The sequence below is a fragment of the Boleophthalmus pectinirostris genome, unplaced genomic scaffold (assembly GCF_026225935.1).
Source record: "Boleophthalmus pectinirostris isolate CB_2022bp ecotype Guang Dong unplaced genomic scaffold, ASM2622593v1 HiC_scaffold_8, whole genome shotgun sequence".
Lineage (NCBI taxonomy): Eukaryota > Metazoa > Chordata > Actinopteri > Gobiiformes > Gobiidae > Boleophthalmus > Boleophthalmus pectinirostris.
The window spans coordinates 25,519,066-25,536,682 of NW_026571515.1; the positions used below are offsets into that span (position 1 = coordinate 25,519,066).

Sequence of the window (17,617 nt, forward strand, 5' to 3'; positions counted from 1 at the left end):
GTGTTATTATTATTCAAAGTGATTACATTGTTTGTTTCCCCCCCTATTTCGCACCCTTGAACTCACTGCATTGGAGATAGGATCTATGATATACTAGCTCAGCAAGACCATAATTTAGCTCCTCTGCGCCTCCACCACAATTCTCCGTGAACTCTGTTTGAACTGCCTCGCTGACTATAAATCATTTTTTCTCTCTCACACAAAAGCGCGCCGGTCGCTCTGGGTGTCAACCCTTTTACAATTCCTCCTTACCTTCTGCGCTCTCGTGGCTCCTGACATAAACAAGCAAAGAAACCGTCGATAAACTTTTATTCCCCATTCCAATAACTTACAGTGGAAATGGCGAAGAAGAGGATGCAATGCGCGCTATGGGGACAAGAGAAACGCTATGTAGCTCTTATACAATAGTGTTTCAGTGCACGGCTTTATTTATCTGTATATGCATTCATTTGGAGGCTGTGCACTGCAGAGATGTGACTGGATGTGCACAGGGGACGAAGGTGGGCAGATAAGAGCAGACTGAGGGAGAGCTGCGAGGAGACGTTAATGGGCAGAGGATGCTGTCGGTTAAAACGGTGCATACAAATGGCGCTGTCTTGGCAGAGCTTGCAGAAGATTTATGGGCCCAGTGCCCTATATTGCTGTAAACAATGCAGACTGAAATGAAAGGACTAGAGTTTGCAGGCTGCACTTCATAAGTGGGGAAAAGACACACATTGTCAATTCCCTGAACATGCTTTGGCCTAAACAGTGAATTGAGAATGAAAATGTATGTTGTCCTGCATGGTCCCGTACCAGTGGGGCCTTGATACAATGAAGCTAAAGGAGCACTTTATAAACTTCGCTGGTGTCGCAAACTGCTTTCAAAATTAAAAGTTAAATTTGTTTAAAAACCATTGGGAGCGTGATTTCACCTTGGTCAAGATTTTTATAGGTGGAGTAAGCTTTATTAACAACTATTACACTATTATTGACAAAGTATTTGCAGATGTCGCAGTATTAATCAAAAAATAAAAATGCGTTTTTTGTTTTTTTGGTATGTTTTTTGTTTCCAATAGGCCCACCAATTTTCACAAGTTACTTCTACACTGCTGGTATATGTTTTATACAATTTTCAACGCATAGCACTAACTCAAATAGATAATTAAAAACTAAAAATAGCCTACTAACAGCTTGCAAGGTAAAAAGTAGTCACCCGTGAACAGAACCACTCCTTTTCATTAGCCTATTGTAAATCCATATTCGAGATTCTACTCCCATCAATCCTTTAATGAGAAGTGAATTACATGAATAACATAATCATAACTCAGTAGATAAGAATTGAAGCCACACTCAGCTAAAAAAAAAAAAAAAAAAAAGGTAAAAAAAAAAAAAAAAATTAAAAACTGCAACTTAAACTTAAAAAAAAAAAAAAAAAAAAAAGCCTACATAAATAACCAATTACTTGCTGACATATAGTAAGCAGAAATACATGTAATAGACGTCTAAAATGCGACACTTGATCCTGGCTTTAAATGTTGCACAGCTCCACAGTAAATCATTTGAACATGTCTGAATAATTGTATGTAAATGAGTTGAGTCCAGGGCCAGAAGAAAAGACGCGGTGCATCTGTTGGTGATGGAGAGAGATTTACGGATCTCTGACACACCCACCGCTGGTCAATGCGAGGCAGAGGGAGTCTGTCCCTAGAAAATAGCTTCGTGACCCCTGTTTCAACTCTGCGCCTTTATGCAGCTGCCATGGCTGCTTTTCATGCACACTACAGACCAACAAAGCACTGGCCTAGACCTTTCATTACGAACCGAGTGAGTGGACGACACTCACCTGAGACGAGTGGACACTGTTTGCACTTGGGCAGGTATTGAAACAGCTGATTACTCTGCCTTTCATCGCTGTCTGTGTAAAGTTTGGAATCTATCTGGAAGACTGCTGGGGCCTTAGTGCACATAAATCACTCAGTGCCCAAAGAATGTTGAGCTGAGAATGCAGTGTTTGGTTGGTGAAGGAAATGCCAAGGTATTAAAATTCACAACTTCACTTTATTCCTTTGAGAAGGAAGTTAAAATAATTCAGATTTTCTAACATTACTATTGAAAAATTCAATACAAGTCCCCAAACTATCTTGTATGTCTTCTAAACGTATGCTTGAGATATCTCAAATACAGATCATACGAAGGACATACACACTGTGATACCTCAGTAAATATGAGTCTTTGAAGCAAATAGCCTCAAGTCTGATATTAAAACACCAGCTATTACTGATTTATGGGTGACACTGGTGACACAAGCGTTTGTTTAAGGAACTTTAAATCACATCTCATTTGCTCCCATAATAAATTCAACAAATCTCACGTCAAAAGCAAGCCTCTGATAAAAAGAGGAAAGTGCGCCAATGTGTCTACTTCTACTTGTACTTTAGTTACAAAGGTGTCTCCATGGGCCAGTCTTTTGTTCTGCTGTAACCTGAGATCCACTTGCTCACTTAGGACCATATCAGTCTGGAGTGACAGTGATGATAAGATGATAATTTAGAAAAAGAAAAGAAATCACAGGATACTCAACATGAGATCATTTTTTAGTAGGCCGACAATATTATTTTACGAAATCAATTTCGTATTATTATTATTATTATTATTATTATTTACTTCTTTTTTTTCAACTGAATTGTTGAAAATGAAAACAGCAACTCAGTGATCAGATATGCTACTATGTTAACGTGCAACTCGAGGTTTTGATTCTGCCATCATCAAACCAAAACTAAACCAAATATCTGTGCTACGAGGGCGTGTGCGTGGGTCATAGCGGAGAGAGGATGGTTTTCCAGACAGTAGAGAACCAAATGGGAAAACAGAAAATGTGTCCTTGAGGTGAACTCGGCTTTCCCTAAACTTCGCTACAAAAACTTAAATAACGTTGCTTTGAGAGGCGCGACGTGTAGGCGACAGGCCTCCAATGGGAGTGGACGGATGCTGCGACTTTGGTGAGGACATTAATTTCTCTAATGTGTCCAGCTACATAAAGGCTCCAGGAATCATTTTTCAGCATCGCCTCAATGCCACTCTAACGCCTTTACAAAGTGTCACGTCCACTGCGGTCAAAAATCCACAGAGCAGTAGCCCCAAATTCAAAGTGGATGCCAACTTTGCAGAATATATAAATCAGGAAATATCTTGATATAAAATATTTGATATCTAAATGTTCTTCTGTCAGGATTGTTTTGTAAAATATACACAAAGCTGTGCAGTGAAAGATTAATGATCGAGAATGTCTCTTTCCTTTGTGGCCCAACGCCCCCCACTAGGTCGGGCATTTTATAGGGCCTATTCATGTCACTATTTCAATAATCTATCAAATTCTTGCGCGTCTCTAGCTCCAAGTAATGCTTCAATTTGGGTTCTTCAAAGATGTGTCCAAAAGCTAGAAAAATTGAGTCATGGGGTCTAGAGTAAAAAAAACAAACAAACAAAAAAGCAAAACAAAACTCTAAAAACATTGAGCATTGAGCGGAGTGCGTAATGTTTAGTGTAAACCATTCAGCATCTCCACAGTGTGGCTGCAAGGAAAAAAAAAAATCTCACGATGACGTTGCAGACCGTAGCATTTTTACTTGTTTCTTTTTAAGAGGGCTTTCACGTGCAGTGCTGAGACTGAGGGCAAACTGTACTGGGGAGGCATCGTGTGGAGTTTTCACGCACACCACTCTCCAGTTTCATCCTCCGCCTCCCCAACAAAAATAAATAATCATAATAAACTAGCATCCAGTCGTAATTCATCTGCATTATCACCTCTTTATTTTAATTTTATTTTACACGTCAAATCCGTCTACAAAAGCAGGACAGTGACTATGGTTAGAATTTAAAAAATATATTACAACAAATTATCACAATGTTCTTTCAATACATGCAGCTCTTGTTTTAGTGGCGGAGTATGGGCCTCAATGGGCTGTGTTAAGCGCTAATTGAATGCCCCTCAGACTGATGAGCAACTACTTCATTTTAAATTTAATACAGAAAAAACGAGTCCATAATTAACTCTTGTATACCCTGATGTATCCTGCAGTAGATGTAACAGTAGGAGATAATCCCAGGTTAAAGTGGTCAACAAGCCAACCCCAGCAGACCTCATCCTGCCTGGAATAAAGCTACGGCAAACGGGTTTAAAACAAGTAGACACACACGGTTTTATTGACCAGTATGATTAGCACAAATACACTAAACCCCGTCCATTGTATTTAACAATAAACGGTCTAAACACAACATCAACACCACAAAACTAAACTGAAATGAAAAGGCAGTATCTGAAATACACGAGGTAAACCACACATTAACTTCAAGATCAATGGTGTGTATCAGCTTCATACCAAAAATAACTATCATTATATTGATTTGCTTCCAGTGTTTGAAATAAATAGATTGTGCATTTCACCTTGGGCAGCAGGGCAAAAGATTGGCCCACAATAACATTCTGATAAAATTTGTCTTTTTTCCTTCATTCAAAACATTTTAATAAAAACATTTTAATTGAACTTCAAATAAATTAAACCCTGTGTCACGTAAAAATAATTAATCGGTATTCGCAGTAATCCATGCTATATAACATGCATTTTATATAACTTTGGACTTAAAGGAAACCGCACAAGATAGCTACCAAACAAAACGTGTCATAGTTCTATAAATAAGAGTCTGTCACGGCGTCGTGCTGCAGCTTTATAACCTGGTAATGTCCTCTCCGTGCTGTGCGCTCAGTTCATCCGCACTCGAGTTAGTGGCCGAGGCTGCAGTCACAGCGGCGGCCGCTGAACCTGAGCTGGAGCCTGATGATGATGAGGAGCGCACTTTGGTGTTGGGCAGCCTGTGGTCCTTTTTCCATTTCATTCTGCGGTTCTGAAACCAGATTTTAATTTGCCTCTCGGACAACACCAGGGTGTGTGCGATTTCGATGCGCCTCCGTCGAGTTAAATAGCGGTTATAGTGGAACTCCTTTTCCAGCTCTAAGACCTGCTGCCGGGTGTACGCTGTCCGAGACCGCTTGGGCTCCGTCCCATTATATCCCGAGTTCACTGCAAAAAAGAGAAGTGCAGAAAATGGAGGAAAGGATGGGTAAACGAGAATGACTTTAACTGATATGTGCAAAGAGATTTATTGCATGGATGTTTAGCTGTTTGAGGAATTGTAAAGAAGTTCTCCGCGTAATGAGAGGACCCTCACATCAAGCAATCAGCTAAATTATTAATGCAAGATTACAAAGCTAGTTTTTTTCTTTATTTCTACCCTCTCTCTCTGACTATGGTGCAATACATAACAGCAAAAGCCACATGGCGATACGGCTGCCCTGAGTATACCTCAGCTATAAAATTTATGGTGGGTGTAATTACCAATGCCGAGTCGTAAATCCGCCTCAATTGTGCCATTTCAAAGGCTTCCCTGCTATCGGAGCAGGGGCTGGCAATGAGCTGGGAGTAAGAGGCACATAGATAAAAGGAGAGAAGGAACATGAACACACAAGTTGCCTACCAGTGCTGACGTGAATCTTTTTCATCCAGGGATACACCACGGGCTGCTTGGAGGACGCTGTGCTGTTGGGATGCTCCGGCGTGGCTTGGTTGCAGGCGGAGGTTGCGGCCGGCGGGGTGGCAGGGGACATGGACAACTGTGGGGTTTCACAGGATGCGGGCTGCCCTTTACCAGAGAGCAGGTGCGCAGAGTGGGCTATTCCATGTCCCCGTGGCGTGTCAGGTTCTGGGATGCTTGCACAGTTATACTGGCGCTCTTGGTAGCTCGCCCGCGGAGGTGGATATAACTCCTGGTGATGATGCTGGTAGCCAGTGTCCCTCGCGCGGCTGTAATATTCTGGACTATGCTCAGGGATGTAGTTATTTTGCGAATATTCCTCGCATGGAGGAAATTTCGGATCAATGTAGTTAGACTCCATCAAATACGAGCTCATGATCATTAATTTCTGGAGTGGAAAATAATTTTTCTAGCTTTGTCGTTTTTCTGCTCCATAAAGCCCTCCTACTTGCGAGCAGCCCTGTAAAGTTACTTTTACCACGTGACCAAGTGGCCCAATAGCAGAGTCAGAGGTAGTTCCCGGATAAGGAACCAGAGGTATTTCATACCTCCAGTCGCCATTGTGGGTACAATGCTACCTCTCTCTCTCTATCTATCTCTCTCTCCTCTCTCTCTAGTTGTGTTACCACAGCCATTGATCTTGGGGACAAAACTAGTAGCTAGTTGCTGACCATGGCAAAAATAAAACAGGCAAAATCCTATGGACTCAATTATTCACAGGGACAATAGGTGATACGCCAAGGATAAGATACAACAATGGAAGAGCTATCATTTTGGAAGCTTGGCACCTAATACAAAGGTTACCTGCTAATTAATGAACATGCAGCCTTTACCATTAGCAGTTCAAGTGTGAAACATCAGTTAGTACCGTTAGGATACGGAGCAGTGGGTTGATGTCCTCTGCCTATGTGTTGTGTTAATGTCAGAGCGCATAGCTACTGGAAAAAGCTTTGTAAGAACTTGTCACTGAGCTTGTAAATCAGCTTTGAAAGGCAAACAAGCTGGATCAAGCTGTAATCACAGTGCTATTGAAACAGCACCGTTTGTTTACATCACTGCCACACTTCAGCCTAGAACATAAACTAGTTTGTTAAAACAATATTGATCCTAAAATATGGAGTTGTAATCATTTTTCACTGATATCATCAGATAATAATAGTAGGTTGTATTTTGCTTCACCAGGAAACTGAAAAGTTTTGTTTTTTTTAGGACATGAACAGGATAAACAGTTTTTTATCAATCTATTAATTTTGTAATTTCTGATCCATCCTGCTCAATAACATGTGGCAGAGTGAACTACAAGGCTCTCTATCATCCGTAGCTGACCCCATAGGCCAGGACACTGTTCTGTGAGATAACAAAAGAGCACACTGTTAAGAAGAGCTACTGACTCTAGTAGGCCTATGTGGAGATAAAACATAAAAACAAGAAGTAGAAAAATCAAGTCGATGAAAAAAATGTTTTTATATTTGCCTTTGTTTTTGTACATTTCCCAATTTACATCTTCATTTAGCTGCTAAGAAAGACTTGCATTGTTAAAAGTTAACAGCACACCACCAGCTGACTTGTAGTACACTAAAGCCTCTAAGCAGTGCAAAAGTCACTGGAGAAGCACAGAGGCACAGCAATTAAATGGCCTTAAAAGAAATAGGCTATTAAATTAAATGAAAAAAATATTGTTTGTGGCACGTCTATGGTACTGAAGCAGTTTGTTTAATCATCTTTGCAGACTTTTAGGTGGATAACATTTGACACTAACTTTATAGGAATTTAACTTTTAACATTCAAAACATATATTTTCAAGCAGATGACTATCCATATGTCACAGTGTTCTGAAGCTACTGTTGGCATGTTTATTCCACATAAAGATTACTAAAGAGGTGGTAATTACTGTCATGTTAACAGCTCTCATGCCTCTGCAGACACTCACAAGAAATATTCCTGAAATAAATATCTCCAAATACCCCACGTGCCTGTTAACTGTCCACCAGCATCGGATTACAGTTTAACTGGGTTATTTCTAAAGCAATAATTGCATAATATTGTTTCAAACGATGTATTTCTGAGCTGGGCTGTTTGTACAGAATGCGCACGACATTTCTATTACCCTTTGCAAGGATGTTAGAGGCGTTTTATAGAGCAATAAAAGCTGTAAATCAGTCACTTTAAAACGACCTCTTGTTCCTAACGTGTTTTACAGGGGCTGACACGGGAGTTGCCGCAGATTCTGCGCGTGGGTCTGCTCTCAGTCCAATATTAGACAAAGTTACTTCATAATCCTGTTTTAGGCCAGATGCTCTGCTTGAAGTGCACAGAAGAAGATGCAAGAAGTCTTGTGGCGGGGGATTTCAGTTGGCCATGTATTCCTGTAGATACGGATTTGCGATTAATGAATTTACACAAATTCGGTTCTACAGGGTACATATAGACAACTAATGAGTTTAACGATAGAGCGTGATCTCAACAGCAAGAAATGTAATAAAAGACTTAAAAATGCCCAGGTTTAGTATGTGCGCAAAAGCGATGAACAGTATTCAAATGCACTCGAATCTTAGACATCAAGATAGTTAATAGGAAGAAAAGATGAGAGATTCTCCTTTTCAGCATGCACCTCAGGTCCATAAGCTGTCTGCTGTATGAATATTCAGTCCCAAACACGGCGCGTACAAAGGGACAGCGTGACAGGCCGCATGAAAAATAAGTTTCTATTGTTCTCAACCATTTCTTCTGCTTGCCATTACCATACTGACCGCTCGCTAACCCTTTTTCCTGCCACTATGGAAGCTAATGAGAAACCAAGGATGAAAAATCACAATATCAGACATGCGAGCTGTTTGGGAGAGGGGGTTATTAAAAACAGCAAACATGTTCAGATTGTGAATCGATGCTATTGATTACAGTGGAAGGAAGAAACGAGGGAGCAACTTCAGGCATTGTCAATAAACATCTATGTCTTCATATTTCTCTGTGCGTCAATACCACTGGTAGTAGGAAATGCCCAACAAAAGCTGCTGAAAAGTTTTATTATTGGTAAAAATAAGCAGCACGCGTGCTAAGAAGCGGCACACACCTTCAGTCCGTCTGTGCTCAAAGACGCATTTTAATATTAGTTAGACAGGCTGACCTGCGGTTCACCCTCGCGTTTGACTGCCTCCAATAGTTCACTGCCAGAGATTATTGATGGAGGGACAGCAATGAATTCTTTCTCTCCATAAATGACTTTCAGATCGTGCACCTAGTTCAATAACTAGTTATAATGTAGAAGTGCAAAAAATTAGACCCTCGGGCGAACTAATTTGATGTTTCATTTGTTCATTTGAAAAATTGTTGAACTACGTCACTTTTTGTGCTCTAATCGTGTTCACCCATATACAACTACGACACCGGGAATGTTCTGGTTTTAATTTGAGACTCAACAGTAGCAGTGGAAGTCTAATAACTGCTGTAGCCTAATACTTGACCTGGATGCAACAACATTCACTCCCAGACGTACAGCGCACACATGAAGCGCTTTTAATCAAACCCTTAACCTAATAGCCTCCGCACGTTTACTCTCAGCACGTCTTGCGTCCGGTGTGAATAAAAACATTTAATGAAATGCAGGCTGACTGGGGACGAAAGGTTTAAAAGAAGTTATAGAACGCGCCACAGTATAAATATGTCATTGTTTACTCATTATTTGAATATAAGTTAGGGTCACAATAAAGACTGGCTCAGTTTTTCAGAATTGTCACTCTTTTAACTAACTTAACATGGTTATGACCTTAACGCTGTCAAAAGTTGGTTTTGGAAATGCTAGAATTCCAGTAAAATTGAAAGAATATGAGTTGTTCGATAGAAAATTGAAAATGCATTAGAGGCATGCTTATAGTCGGTACAAGGTTAGTAATAATAGCCATGTCCCGTGGATTTGGTGTGCCAGACTTACAAGGACATCCATGGAGCCGTCTTTGGAACTCATCTGAAAAACACAAAAGGAAATATATATATATATATATATGTATATGTAATCAGGATGCTATAAGAACATGCATTTTGCATTATGCATTTATCCAAGCATACAGGCCTAATACAAATAAATAACAATAAAACAAAGTGAACTACCTCGTGTGGCCACCACATTGACGCTACACACACAGATTCGTATAGATCGACTATCTGCAAACATAAATTATCTTTGTGCATTCAAAATCCAAAGAAATCTATCTAAGGCCTCTACATATCTCACAGTAATACCCATTACGGAAGCCCTACACAGGCCACTTCAAAGAAGCTGTTAGTGATTCAAGGACGTGGATCGTAATTTAGTTATTGCTGGGCGTAAAATTGCGGTGCACTCGTATGTTCTGCCCTAGAAACGCACTGACATGTGTGGGCTCCCGCAGAACTGGGACCAGCAGCTTGGGACGGGTCATTTTCAGACAGTAAAAGCAAATTTACTGTCGTTTTGGTATTTCCTCGGGCGATCTGACTGTGAATAGAAATCCCCCGACTACAGCGCGAGTGAATTATGTACCAGAGACAATAAAAAATCACGACTTTGTCTTCACATTGTTAATACGTTTTCCTTTGTGTACATTGAGGAAAGTATGGCTTATGTTTTACGTTTCTTATTTATTCAGAGAAAGCAAGGTTCCGTCGGAAATAACCCCTGCAGCTTTAATAATGACAACTTCCCAGGTCAAAGAAAGGACTACAAAAGCAATACGCACTTGACAGTGACAACTGATTCTTGAACTTCTGCATTGTATTACCTGACAATTTAAAGATTAAACATGATGATGATGATTGGTTTATGTGCCTGGCACAAGGGTGTAATGCCCGCAGTGTAGTGGTGTCACACAGTGCCCCCTATTGGAGGTGTAAATGACTCTTCTGTGAGCAGGCGGTGGGATGCCAGAAGTCAACACTGGCCTCCTTTTACCCACTTCCTTAATGTGATCATTGGGTAAATATAATCTGATTTTAGGGCACGTGTTACCTGAGATGGGCTGTTCTGGCAATGGAAGTTGCATTTAAAAATCAATTTCCCACTATACACTGCTGACGTGCTGCATGGTGCTGTATCTTGAAAATGGGATTTGTCATGGACTTGATTCAAAAAGATGCAAAATAGCGAATCCAGCAGGCCTAAATCAAGCAAATGTGGACTATGTCAAATAAAACAAAAATAAATACACGCATTTTAGCTACCGTATGGGCCTACGCTGTTATTTTTTAAATCTGATCACACATTCAGATCGCACATTTTTTGTTAATATTTGGGTTAAATGTTGAAAACAAAATAGGAAACAAAAGTTTGGTTGGAAAAAGAGCAGAAAGAAGCGACGTCCTTTCTCGTTCGTTGAGTGCATTTTTGGAGAGGTGCACATTGCACCGATTGAACGACGCCATAATTGCACTGCAAAGTGACTTTGAGTTAAACGCATCTCGTGGCCTCTCCATGACCCCAACAGACAACAGCAGAGCGAGACATCAAGCGAAAGCTCTTTCTACGCCAAAGGGAAGGCTCTCGGACTGAACAAAAAGACAACCAGACTGCGTAAAATAACAATTTAAAACGATATCAGTTCCAACATTGTCTTTCAAAATGCAACAAAGGTTCAGGTACTAAAATGGAATGATTTGCATACATTTTCATGCTTTAATAATAATAATAATAATAAAAAATCAGAGCATTAAATGTGTTAACTTATATCTGATTTCAGTTCAGTTTAATTTTATCTTGCTGTAGATTAAATTGCGATTTGATCACAGCCGTTTAATTTGCCATGCTTAATAAATAATAATTATAATTGAATAGCGTTACTTTTTTATTTATGCAAGAAGGCGTAATAATTTCTAATTTGTTTTACCACCAATGTGACATAAATGTAGAAAACTCAAAATCTATTATTTTAATGCAAAATCATAAGGCATCTCCTTAAGATGCATTTTCAAGCCTGCAAGTTTAAAATAAACTTACTGCTGCATCTCCTGTCAGTTCTCCGCAGTGGTCACTGCACAGTCCGTAGAAATGTTGTGGGTCCTTTAGGCTACACAAAGCGCTTTCTTCCTTAGATAAGGCAAGCAGCTGCGATTCCGGACAGTTAAGATTATATATGATGTGTATATATCGAAGGTTTGTCAGCTCTTCCAGGCCATAAAACCCACTTAAATGACACCACGTGCTTCCTATGCACCATTCACAGACCCTGCTTGAGCCAATTGGCATATGTAACCTTGTAAACTTTAAAATACCCTAAAAGAAAGACATACAAAAGGGATTCGTTACTTTGTCCCGTATAAGGTTAGGTTCATCAGACCACAGGCAAATTGGACGCAGTGCTGACCACTATGAAGTTATATGAAGCTTTAGTACAAGGTGAGTTATTTTTTTGATACTTGAATTTAAAAAAACAAAAACAAAAAAAACATAATTGTTGTTATAATGTGGAGTACATTTTGAAATAACAGTTTTAATGGAGAATTGTTTTGTTTTTATATTATTGGCTAATAGTGGCACTATCAAAAAAAAAATGGCATCGTTAAGTAACCATAATGGCCTTAGAGGTGGCGCGCCATTGTGTAGGAACCGGACGCAGTGGTCTCACCTCTTCACGCTGTATTGTTTCAGGCTACTGTTCGCTTTCCCTTTTTATCCAAACAGGAAACATTGTCTGCAGGGGCTCTATAGAGGGCCAATAAACTGTGATGAGGGGCCTTCGCAGCGCGTCCGATAAAGAGAGACAGTTTTAGCAGTGGTATTGGCATCAAACGACACTTTATTTTCAACAGTAAATTTCTATCAGTCGTTTACTCTAGTGAATAAACCCATGAGCTGAACATTAATAGAGTATCAATTTCACATGACAACAATATCACTTACAGTATGTGGATCCCTTTTGGAATCATTGGGGTAACAACACTCGCGTCTAAACACACCCGAACAGAGTGTAGTGTTTTTAAACTGTGGGCTGTGAAAGTCTTTGCTGAACTTAGAAAAGTTTAATGATGAGGTGACACCGGCTCCTTAGCTCTTATCTTAATGACAATGAGGTTACTACTGATATTGTGCTGCCCTGCTTTTGCAGATTGTCCTCTTAGTGCTCTCAAGTGAGGTTATCATCGCATAGGCAGCAAATTAATTTAGAAATGTAAACCTATTGATCAAACTGAGTGATATTCAATACATTAAGTCCCAAACTGCAGCAAGTGACACATAATTGGTGATGAAGCACGCAGCGTAGTGTCATGATGTCATTGCTCCACAAGGTTCATCTGGAGGTCACGCGCCACTGTACAGCCCTATAGAGCGTGCGTTCAGTGCAGTTACTCTTTTCCTTTCTGCTTTGAGTCCTTCTTCCACTTCATGCGCCGATTTTGGAACCAGATCTTGATCTGCCTCTCATTCAGACACAAGCTATGAGCGATCTCGATGCGTCTGCGGCGGCTCAAGTAGCGGTTAAAGTGGAACTCCTTCTCCAGCTCCAGAGTCTGGTACCGGGTGTAGCTGGTCCTAGAGCGCTTCCCCTCCGTCTCTAAAGAGGCAGTGAAATTAGTTAACCTCAATTAGTACTGCACTGCTAGACAATGCACAGGAAACGCACAATTACTATTAAAGATAAGGGCCTGAAATGTTACCTTTAATGGTATCATTTCTTACTCGATAATACATAATAGTTTTTGAGGATGATTGGTATAATTTATAAATATACAATTTGTAGCCACACTCTTCCCCCTTTCTAAAAACACAATGAATTGACTGGTGATCGTGGAGCTTGCTTTTTGTATAACACACAGGCCTACTGATGCACATGCGTAAAATACTCTATTCCACATATAATGCCTTTAAAATTGAACCATTACTCCTAAATTTAAATTTAACTTCAAATGAAGCTCCAACGAAGGCCTGCTAACACAAGCGGGCCTTCTCTGAAATGTTTAATATCTCTGCTAATACCTGAGGTTGTGCTCAAAGGCTCATAAACGACGTGCTTTCGTCGATCTCTGTATCGAGCCGAGGACGAAGACGCAGTCACAGAATTAAGGAGCAAGTCTATTCAAATCTTTTCGAGGTGAAAAGTTCACGATTAGGTCAGGGCAGTGGTGTTTCCCAGAGTTCATCTTAAGGCTAGGCTTGTGTCTGTCTATCATACCCCCCACATACACATTGCCTACTGACCCTGATCATGTGTAAGTATTAGCTAAAGTTTCAATATAAACAAAGCGAAAGCAAATCTGTATTTATAACTTGTTTGGAAAATTATACTATTATTACAGTTTGCTTCTCTTATCCAATTATACAACCATAAATCACCCTCAGATCACCTCTTCGTCGTAACAGAGCAGGTTTACGAGCAATGGATGCCTTTGTCATAAAATTTATGACCGCGAGTTTTTATTATTTCCTGCGTTTGGCCTATAAAACTCAAGAGAGAAGTGGAACGATCGAAAAGAAGGGTTGTAGAGAAAAGATTGGGAAACGGGTCTTTCGCACTAAAAAAAATAGTACAAACTTTACCGTGGCTCATGTGCAGTTTTGTCATCCATGGGTAGATCTGGGGCTGCTCACTCCTCTCTCGTTGACTTGTGTTAGTGTGTTGTTTCAATCCTTGGGCGCTATCTTCATTCCTCAGACTTTCGTGGCTTTTGTTGACTCCGTATTTGGAGCTTTTCCCCGTCTCTCGGTTTCGTCCCAACACTGACGTGCTACCGTAGCTGTGCGCGCCCGCGTCCACGGTAGCGTTATTGGAGACCATAGTTATACGCGATCTGGATTGGAAAGTAGCTTCCGAGTTGCTATGCAGGCTAGTTTTGATCTCGTCCCTATCAACAGAGGTCGTCAGGACGGGACGAGGGTATAATCCTCTCGCATCAACACCCGTATAGCGACTGGACGCGCGTTCAGACTCATCAAAATTAAACATGGTATTGGAAGTTGCTTCCGCTGCTTGAGTGAAATTGGAGCTGTGAATAAAAGCGCTCATGTTGAACTCTTCAAATCTGCTGGCTGGAAGTAGCGCGCGTTCCGTCGCGTTTGCAGATCATGTTGTTGAGGCCATAGTCGCTTTTTAAGAGAAGAGCTTTTAACTGAAAATAGGTTAATCCAAGTTTTATAGCGGAAACAGGGTTTGGTATCTTTTTATTTCTTGATCGCCAAGTGCGCTGCCCACAAATGGGGTATTTGTATGGGATCACGTGCGTATGTTGGCCAGTCATAAATTGGCTTTGATACTCAATGGGGATATTGATGAATAGCCGAAACGTGTCCAGTAAAGTTTGAGCTGCTGGTTTCTGAGGACCAGGCAGAGTATGGTTAGCGCAAAAAGGGCACGACAGTAAGACAAGAGCGTCATCTGGTGTCTGGTATGGGGCAGGACGGGCATTGCGGTCACTGCTCCAAACTTCGCGTGTCCTTAATCAGATACTGGACCGACAGCATAAGCACAATTCAACATAATAATAATAATAATAATAATAATAATAATAATAATAATAATAATAATAATAATAATAATAATGCGAACAGATAGATTAACGACTCACAAAAGTGACAAGACATTTTGTTTCTGATGGTGTTCCTGTTAATTTAGCATTTATCAATTTGTATAATGTAGCCTAATCAATTTCTTTTCTTTATATTATATATATATATATATATATATATATATATATATATATATATATATATATATATATATATATATATATATATATATATATATATATTTTTTTTTTTTTTTTTATTAAACATGACAAAGTCAAAAGTTTTACAAATACTTTATTTGTGATACACAATTATGACAGTTCCCAAAATGGTGATAATTACAGGTGTACAAATCTAGGTGACAGGAATATCTATATTATTGGATTATGTCCCGAAGGACAAAGCGCTGTTCATTATTATTTGTTTCTTTTAAGCCTGGGGCCACTATTAAAGCAACTAAATACAATGAAGTAATAGTCACTGCAGTGCACTTGTTTATTTTGGTTATATACAGCGAGTTGGTCTGGTTCAAATGTGGACTCGAAATGGAACACATTAAACTGCTTCATCATTCTCTGAACTAAATGGAATGTGGATGTACAATTCTTTAAGTTTTTTGTGTGGGGTGATCAAAGGATTCACAGTGATGAATAGGTTGTGGGGGGATAAATATACTTGGAAATAACGTAGGAAATTAATACTCATTTGATATTTGCACAATATCATGAAGTGTAGCTTGCAGTGACAAAAACACTGCGGTCCAATGTGCCCTTTTTGGGGCTAAAATAAATTCTGAGACTCAATACTCCGTGGTCAAGATATAAGTGCGGCGGGACAGCCAACATGCAGTGAAGCCGCTCCCATGTTCATCTAGGTAGTTTAGGTAGTTGTTGGGTTTTGTTCGGTTATCTGATTCAGTAAATCCCTTAACTATTCCTTCTTCTTGTCGTCCTTCTCTTCCTCTGTTGCCTCAATGCGTTCCCCCTCCTGGGAACCGCCAGTCTGTTCACTTCCAGTCACTGTGGAAGTCAGGTTGCTCTCCTTCTTCCACTTCATACGCCGGTTCTGAAACCAAATTTTGATTTGGCGCTCCGTTAGACAAAGCGCATTTGCTATTTCGATACGTCTGCGCCTTGTCAAGTAGCGGTTGAAATGAAACTCCTTCTCCAACTCAAGCGTTTGATAACGAGAGTATATCTGACGTCCTCTGCGTCTGTCTGTCCCGTAACCTACTCCTGTGGGGTACACAAAGTCACAGCGCTCAGTTATTCCCATTCAAACTACAGCCACATCAAAGAACTGACTATATCTGTGAAGTTATGAAAACAGATTTAGTTCATTGTGATGTTTAATTTGGCTTAGGCATTTTATTTTACAGTGGCCTAATTTTACGTAAACTATTTTGACTTCATATTAACTATATTGCAATTACAGGAGTTTCTGAGATGATATGGTCAAAATCATTCTAAAATGCTATTTGTTTGCTCATGCAAAGACCCATCTACAAGTAGAGAGGACACAGTAATGTTTTATGGGGCCATAAAAACTAACTTACTCTCTTGGTAAGACATATCGTAAAACTGGCCCATTTTCTTAATTTATTTGTCGTAGTAAAACTCACCACTGTGTGAGTTCATTCGCTGCATCCACGGGTAGATCGGGATGTTGCTCTTCTGATCCTGGGCTCCTGCTCTTCCTTGATCCAGACTGTACTCTTGAGCAATGTGGCTTTGTGAATTAAGTCCCATGTTTGTCTGTCTGCAGCTGGGGAGCACGTCCTTGTCTTGAAGAAACATATTTGATCCATACTCATACTGTGCCCGGCCAGAGCCAAACACAACGTTGTCTTGTGGAGAGTAGAAAGGTGCATAGATCCGATTTTGAGACACTGCCGCGCCGTAAGACGAGAAATGTCTGACCGTGTCATAGGTGGTGGAGTTTAGAGGCACATTAGGTAAAACCTCTTGACCACCGGATAAATGGCATGAGAGCGACGGATTTGCGAAATAAGAATTCATACCTTGCTTTTAACCCTCACTCCAACTCTCCCCACTTCTTGTTCGATCTTTCTGGTGTAAATCCTCTTCCGTTTCTCTCACGCAACCACACCTTTCTCTAAAGTGTGCTTTCTCCCTTTATACTTCAACTAAAGTGATGCGAGGCTACTTTGAGGATTCAATATTATTAATTTCCAATCTCCGGTTAAGACGCACAAACCCGAGTGTTATAGTCGAGGCTTGGCTCGGTGAGAGACAATATGACAACGTCAGCTGACCAAGCTCAACCAATTGAGAGGCAGGAGTTGAAGAGAAACTGTAGCTTTTAGCTCAAAGCTTGAACATTAGTGCTAAATGCCGATAAACACGAAGTAGACTTGGACTGACACATCGGACAGATTGACACTGGGAAATTGCTTGTGTTACACACGTTTTGAAGGTTTTCAGAATGTTATTCAAAGTAGGCCTGTTTAATAGTTTCACATAATTAATGAGTAGGTTATTTCATCACAGGCACTCACAGTTGCAAATTATTCATTTCCTTTGTTATCTGTTGTGTGTAGTAGCACGTTTTGTATAT

At 40.1% G+C, this 17,617-nt stretch overlaps 3 protein-coding genes across 5 annotated transcripts in view; all 3 read right to left on the reverse strand.

Moving 5' to 3' along the window:
* Window positions 1-5,959, reverse strand: part of hoxc4a (homeobox C4a) — an 8,127-nt gene extending 2,168 nt beyond the window's left edge. The window contains exons 1-2 of one of the 2 annotated variants that reach the window (XM_055165497.1): window positions 5,515-5,953; window positions 4,715-5,060 (exon numbers count right to left, since the gene is read on the reverse strand). In XM_055165497.1, the coding sequence (XP_055021472.1) occupies window positions 4,715-5,060; window positions 5,515-5,953 (785 nt within the window). Of the gene's footprint in view, window positions 1-3,794; window positions 5,061-5,514 lie in introns of those variants that run through there. The other variant, XM_020929599.2, reaches the window with a different exon arrangement.
* Window positions 5,960-12,384: 6,425 nt separating this feature from the next.
* Window positions 12,385-14,540, reverse strand: hoxc5a (homeobox C5a). Its single transcript, XM_020929664.2, has 2 exons — window positions 14,075-14,540; window positions 12,385-13,091 (listed from the first exon to the last, which is right to left on the reverse strand). Exons 1-2 carry the CDS (start codon window positions 14,538-14,540, stop codon window positions 12,883-12,885), a joined length of 675 nt encoding a protein of 224 aa, XP_020785323.1. The 3' UTR covers window positions 12,385-12,882.
* An 837-nt stretch (window positions 14,541-15,377) lies between these two features.
* LOC110164569 (homeobox protein Hox-C6a) lies at window positions 15,378-17,058 on the reverse strand. 2 transcript variants are annotated; one of them, XM_020929632.2, is made up of 2 exons: window positions 16,665-17,058; window positions 15,378-16,275 (listed from the first exon to the last, which is right to left on the reverse strand). In XM_020929632.2, the coding sequence occupies exons 1-2, from the start codon at window positions 17,056-17,058 to the stop codon at window positions 15,971-15,973; spliced, it is 699 nt and encodes a 232-aa protein (XP_020785291.1). In that variant the 3' UTR covers window positions 15,378-15,970. The 2 variants fall into 2 exon arrangements, with proteins under 2 accessions (XP_020785291.1, XP_020785290.1); XM_020929631.2 differs by having other exon boundaries at window positions 16,662-17,058.
* Window positions 17,059-17,617: the final 559 nt, after the last annotated feature.